Genomic DNA, 7,500 nt, shown 5'->3' on the forward strand with positions numbered 1-7,500 from the left:
ATCGAGTATTCACCCAGACCATGGTATAAAATATAATATAACAATGCAATATAATATAATATAATATAATATAATATAATATAATATAATATAATATAATATAATATAATATAATATAATATAACAATGCAATATAATTATATTATATTATATTATATTATATTATATTATATTATATTGAACACATGATCATGCGTGTCATATCCAGTGTGTGCACAGAAGTGAAATTAAATCAGTGCACGTGTGTTTCTGCCCTCGTGTCTTCATCATCATCATCATCATCATCATCATCCTCATCATCATCATCACGTGCTTTAAACAGACTGATTCAGTTCAAACTGACCCGACCTCTCCAGGCACGACCTCTGACCTTTACAGCACAATCTTCTCATGAGTGGAAATAATGTGTGTTTGGAGTAATGCACTCCTGCTGAACACTCTTCATAACTCATGTGTGTTAAACTCAACTCTGTGAAGCAGAAACTGTCCTTCATCAGTGTTTAGAAGCATAACTCTCACACACACTCACCCGTGAGTAGACGACCTCCAGCGAGATGTTCTGCGGCGGAGCGCTGGGCACTGCGGGGACACACACACACACACACACACACACACACACACACACACACACACACACACACACACACACACACACACACACACACACACAGGAATCATCATTAGTCAGAGATATTTCACTTCTTCAGTGCAGATCTGAGTCTGGATGATCTGGAACACAATCCATCAGAGAATCACACCAGTATCTCAGGCTCTCGAGAGGTCACGAGGTCAAGAGGTCACGAGGTCATCTTAGGCACTCACACTAACAGATGATTCGCCTGAAGATAGCAGACGACTCTAGTGTTGTTCATCAATCAGTCAAGATTGTTTAGGTTTTACAGCAGATCTAGAATAAAGTTATTGTCCAGATAAAGTTAGTTTTGATTGATTCACTTCCGTTGTAAAGATCATTAGTGATTAACTTAGCGGCCGCTAACACACACCGCTCTAACTTATACAATGTGCGCAGGTGTGTGTCTTTCTTTACAAACCAACCCTCAATAAACTACTTGTCTCGCCTTAAAAATTCATAATACAGAATTATTTACCGCGTCTGCGTAACCCATGCGAACCGAAATGACTTTGACAGAGTTTATCAGAGGAACGGGAGGACAGCATTCATACGCTATCATTAAATCCTGGGTTATCTGGGTCAAATATGGACAAACGTTGGTTTACACTTTTAACTTTTTTATTAAAGTTGAGCCAAACATGGATTGAAACCAAGCATTTTTAGAGTTTAGTTTCTGTTCATATTTTGAATTCGATTTTATGTTCTATTTTCATTTTAAAGGAATAGTTCACTTGAAAACCTCTTGTGTGTGTTCAGCGGAGAGAGACAGCGTGAGGACGAGCAAACGATGTTTGTGTGTGTGTGTGTGTTCAGCGGAGAGAGACGTTCACACGGGTGTAGGACAGCGTGAGGACGAGCTAACGATGACAGAATCTCTATTCTGAACTACTCCTGTAATTGTAGTGAACATTTTAGTAGTTGTGCCCTATTTTAACGATCTGAAACACAAGTATCTTTGTGGGCGGGTCTCGGCGCTGTTGCTGTTATACCGGCGGGATAAATGACTCTCCGACGCAAATCTAAAATGTGTTGGTCTAAAGTAGCTTCATTACTCATAGGTGTGGTTTGGGCGTAACGTGAAATAAACCAATCAGAGCGTCATCTCACATTCCCTTTAAGAGCAGGCGCGCTTGTTCCATGGCGGATTGCTATTATATAACGGCGGATTTGCCAGACGCACGCCAGGAGCGGTTCACAGCCGAGGAGACCGACGTTCTCGTCAGGGCCGTAAAACACAGAGAAGTGACATTGGGGATGGAGAAACACACACAAATTAGCTTCGGTTAAACAGGCGTATGATAATGTGGGTAAATGTGTAAGCTAGATTTATGCCTATTCTTTCACATCTTCATGGACACAACAATGATTTCCCTCGTGTGGTAATATTTTTCCTTGTAATAATGTATGGTTTACCGTCTGTGTGTAGATGAGAGAAGCAAAGTGTGTGTGTGTTGTGCACACGCTACATTATGGCCAAGCATGCGCCCTTAAAATAGCATCTGAATAACATGTGCAACGCCGCTGACTTTAGACGAGGTTTCTCCTGATCAGTGGAGGAATTGTTTTCTGAAACTGCACAATAGCACCAGGGAACGTTTGTGCCGGAACACGCCTCCTCTTTTCCCTGAACCGCCCCCGGGAGCGCAAGTTCATTCCCTAATTTACCGATGTGCGTCTGTGGAGGGAAAAGTCCGCTGTGTGTCGGGTGAGAAATAGGAATGACACATGCGTCGTGTACAAAGATAATAATTTGAATTCGATTTAAAAAATATATATTTTAATTTTAGTTAAAGTTTTTGTTTTGTTGCATGTTTTTTGTTTTTTAATGTCTTTGTGACTGTGTGTGTGTGTGTGTGTGTGTGTGTGTGAGAGAGTGTGTCAGTGTGTGTGTGTGTGTCTGTGTGTGTGTGTGTGTGTGTGTGTGTGTGTGTGTGTGTGTGTGTGTGTGTGTGTGTGTGTGTGTGTGTGTGTGTGTCCCACAATTTGATTAGTGTGCCACAAGGGCTCTTAATTAAGCAGGAATGGTGAAGCGACTCGTTTGAAGCTTCTGTAATGGAAACTGACACACAATAAACCCGAAGCCTCTCAGAGTCGAACTGAAGTAATGCAAAGAGACACACACACACACACACACACACACACACACAGGTTAAACTGAGGACTGATTACTGAGACTTCTGGAGAAAATCACGCCAATATGAGACCAGATTCAGAGACAGAGAATCAGGAGAGCAGTGCATGATGGGAAGGGATCGTGAAAGTGGGAGGTCTGAGCTGCATGTTAAGAAGATCTCTCTCTCTTCTCTCTTAAAGGGCCAGATTCACATTTATAACATAATATTATTCTAATGTAAATCATCTGTTTTCTATGTGAATATACAGTAAAGTGTAATTTATTCCTGTGATCAAAGCTGAATTTTCAGCATCATTACTCCAGTCTTCAGTGTCACATGATCCTTCAGAAATCACTCTAATATGATGATTTGATGATCAAGAAACATTTATGATTATTATCAGTGTTGAAAACAGTTCATATCTTTGAGGAAAAGATTTATAGAAAGTGCAAAAGAACAGTATTAATTTGAAATACAAATTTGTAACATTATAAATGTTTTTACTGTCTCTTTTGATCAATTTAATTTAATTTTAATCAATATTAATAAATAAAAATACTGCTGGGCAACGATTAATCGCATCTAAAATAAAAGTTTGTGTTTACATAATATGTGTATATATAATATATAATAATATAATATAATATTAATATAATATATGTGTGTGTGTAGTGTGTATAATTATTTTGTATATATAAAAACAGGCACACTGCATGTATATATTCAATAAAAATGTGTTATTGTGTTAAATGTGTTGTGTTATTTATATATAAAATATTTATATTTATACATAATATAAATTATGTATAAATAATATATTCAGTATATACATAATATACATGCAAATATTTCTTATATATATACATGCATATGTGTGTGTATTTATATATACAAAATAATGATACACACTACACACACACATATATTATATTAATATTATATTATATTATTATATATTATATATACACATATTATGTAAACACAAACTTTTATTTTAGATGCGATTAATCTCGACTAATAGTTGCCCAGCTCTAAACAAAACCACATAACTCTTACTGACCTCAACATTTTGAACAGTAATGTAATGTAATTTACTGTAATAGAATATAATGTAATATAATGTACTATAATGTGCTGTAATAGAATGTAATGGGCAGTAATGTAATGTAATATAATATAATATAATGTAATATACTGTAATATAATATAATGTAATATAATGTACTATAATGTGCTGTAATAGAATGTAATGGGCAGTAATGTAATATAATATAATATAATGTAATATACTGTAATATAATATAATGTAATATATAATAAATGTCTGTCCACATCTGAATCTGCAGAACGACATTGACCGGCTCGACTCACACAGTTCAAGCTGGAGATGCTGATAAGATTGAATCTTTTAGAATTACTGCAAACATAATCCTGAGGTTAACGCGTAAATCAATAGCCTGATGTTAGACGGCTAATGAGAAGGACTGCTGGGAAATATAACGCGCGTTAGCATTCAGCGCATTGAGCCGCTGAGAAACGGTTTGCCCTCAGGCTAAAGAGAGGAAAGAAGACAAACATGCTCAGATTCCTGCAAACTGAAGACAGAAGATATTAAAGCTTGTCCAGACGAATGGCAGAATGCATTATGACACACTATATAAATAGTAATAAAGCGTTTTTGAAACAGAAAAGCTTGTTGAATTGCACTACTTGAAAACAATATGCATTGCATTAATAACCGTGCTTTATTATTAACGTGCATTTTAATGCAGTGCATTTTTAGGGCTTGCATTTTTATGGGCTGAAATTCAACATGGTCGTGTATTTAAGATGTGAATATTTCGATTCAAAACCTTTCACACACATTTTCATTATTAAAAATTCACCTTTCAGATTTCACTTGGAGATTATGAATCTGTAATCCACTAATATTCCTGCAGTTCCCGGATGTGAAATGTTGAGTTTGTAAAGCGAATATGCCTGTCAAAGGTTGTATTTTTAAACAGAATGAACATTTTGGAAGTGAAATCTGAAATATTAATAATATGGGTTATTGAATTTTTAATAATGAAAATGTGTGTGACATGTTTTGAATTCACATCTTAAATATACGACCATGTTGAATTTCAGCCCATAAAAATGCAATGCATATTTTTTCCAACAAGTGCAATTCAACAAGCTTTTCTGTTTCAAAAACATTTTATATTACTTCCATAAAATATCCAATATTCCGTTGCTGAACAGAAGGCCGAGCGTGTGTGTTTGGGAAGGGAAGTTTCCCGGCTGGTTTTGTGATGCGGACGCAGTCGAGCTGCAAACAAATCAAGCGTATTCCGCATGTCTGATGTCAGACTGTCAGAGTTGAGTGACGCGGCGTGAAACGGATTGACGGCCCTCTGCTAACGCCACATCAGAGCCGGCATTAGTGTCTGATTAACTGCATTGCTTATGTAAATATCTCCTGAACAGCGTGACGGACACACGGATGAATCCATTCCTGCTCAACGTTTTAGGCTTTCATTAAATATGCAGATAACGTTAATATGTGACAGTGCCAGTCAAGTTTCAAAATACATCGTTTCAAAGCAGCTTTACAGAAAATCATGATGTTAATGTTTATAATATCTTAATATTTTCATGCATAATAGTCTTATTTCTATGCAATAATATAGTTACATTTTGAGATGATAAAAATAATCAAGCAGTTCAGATTTGCAGTGTTGTAATGAAATCAAACGGTGCTTCAACTAAGTCCTTGTTCAGGGGTGTGAATACTTATGCAGTTAGTTATCGCAAGTCTTTTATTAGTTTATTTTTTCTCTGAAATGGGTCATTTTGGTTTGACTTTTTTTTATATTTACACTGTATTGCTGAGACATGATATAAATACTCACGCAGTTGAGATTTGTAGTGAAAATATAAATGTGCTGTAATGAAATCAAACAGTCCTTGTTCAGGGGGGTGAACACTTATGCAGTTAGTTATCGCAAGTCTTTCATTCATTTATTTTTTCTCTGAAATGTGTCAATTTGCTTTGACTTTTTTATATTTATACACTGTATTGCTGAGACATGATATAGTTTACATTTTTCAACGATATAACAATCACGCAGTTGAGATTTGCTATAAACCGTACAAACATATATTGCACTGCATGTATGAGGTAATGAAAGTGAATGAATCTGACTCTGTGCAATAATATAGTTACATTTTGAGACGATATACTTATGCATAAGTCTTTTATTTGTTTATTTTTCTCTCTGAAATGGGTCACTTTGGTTTGACTTTTTCATATATTTATACACTATCGCTGAGACATGATATAGTTGACATGTGTCTTACCGTCTGAGAGAGTGGTGATGAGCGTGTCCTGGTCGGAGATGCCGGGACCGTGTCGGTTCACCGCCAGCACTCGTAGAGAATATTCAGTGAACTTCTTCAGTCCCTCCATTCTGTAGCTCTGACCGACAACCTCCACATTCTGACCGAGAGAAAGACAAACTCACGTCAGACAGAAAGAATATTGCAGTGTTTATTTAAAATTCTGTGCAGAAGTATGCATATATAAAAGATCACCATAGTCCAGAACAGATAAGAAAGTGGTGGCCACAAGTCGTTTTTTTTTTACATTAAAAGAAAAACACAACTTATTTCGAAAATAAAAACCCAATTTTAGCCTCAGCTTTTTCACCAGGTATAACGTGGTTTAAAAGTCAGGGAGTCATCAATCAAAAGACCCAGGTATTTATAGGAATTAACAACCTCTATTTCACTTCCCCCCATAGTGACAATCAGAGGGAGGCTTTGTGGCCTGGTCCTAGATTTAGTAAACAACATAAGTTTGGTCTTATCTCCATTTAAAACTAATTTCAGCAGCATAGGCCTAAGGGTGTTTTGGACTTCAATAAACGCATTTTGCAAATATTCAATTGCTTGTACAAGAGTTGACTCACTGCAATATATGACAGCATCATCAGCATAAAAATGAAGATTAACACATTTTGACCCATATTGTTTATATAAATAGTGAATAAAAGTGGACCTAATAAATAGCCCTGTGGTACACCCTTAGTGACTGCTACTTGAAGCTTTTTTAATTTAAAGCTTTTAAACACATGACTGCAGGATTTAACACTTTCTTTAGAGAAAAACAGCAGATGTAAGATGCTTCGTAATGTCGTTCTTTATTCCAGCCATGTAAAAAACAATATCTGATTAATCTGCAGCACTTTATCAGCTCAGTTCTGAAAACCAATCCATTCCTATAGATGGTTCTGTGAAGTCTGTCGATTGAGCTGATGTTAAACACTTACAGAGAACAAGCTCTTACCGTAGTATTGGCTGGTAAGTGCATGTCTGTCCTGTCGTTCACCCTAAAGCTCATGAAAGTTTGACCGTGCTGAGAGAGAGCATCAGTCATGACAGATCTGCTGATCTTTCTTCTTTAAAACACTGTAATGGTGACAGACTCCAGCAGAGATGATTGAGATCGACACAAGCGCTTATGAGATCAGACTGGCTTTGCTGAGCCATTATCAGAACGGAAAAGTTTTACTTGCAAAAGATAAAATCAACAATTTAAAGTTTGAAAATAAATAAATTAAGATGTAAATATTAGTATTGTCATTTTACAGTAAAACTAAATAATTTTTTGTTAATTAATTAATTAATTCATTTCATTGATTCTTTTTTTTAGACTACAATATTATTATTACGATAAATGTCTTATTTTTATTTATTAATAATCAAAAA

General features: G+C 35.8%; 1 protein-coding gene across 2 annotated transcripts in view; it reads right to left on the reverse strand.

The window, feature by feature from the left end:
- dcc (DCC netrin 1 receptor) overlaps positions 1-7,500 on the reverse strand; it is a 254,731-nt gene that overhangs the window by 66,111 nt on the left and 181,120 nt on the right. For both annotated transcript variants that reach the window (XM_082171561.1, XM_082171562.1), the window contains exons 11-12: positions 6,091-6,229; positions 530-579 (exon numbers count right to left, since the gene is read on the reverse strand). In XM_082171561.1, coding sequence (XP_082027687.1) covers positions 530-579; positions 6,091-6,229 — 189 coding nt within the window. The remainder of the gene's footprint in view (positions 1-529; positions 580-6,090; positions 6,230-7,500) is intronic.

This window comes from Leuciscus leuciscus (genome assembly GCF_965113295.1).
Source record: "Leuciscus leuciscus genome assembly, chromosome: 5".
NCBI classification, from domain to species: Eukaryota; Metazoa; Chordata; class Actinopteri; order Cypriniformes; family Leuciscidae; genus Leuciscus; species Leuciscus leuciscus.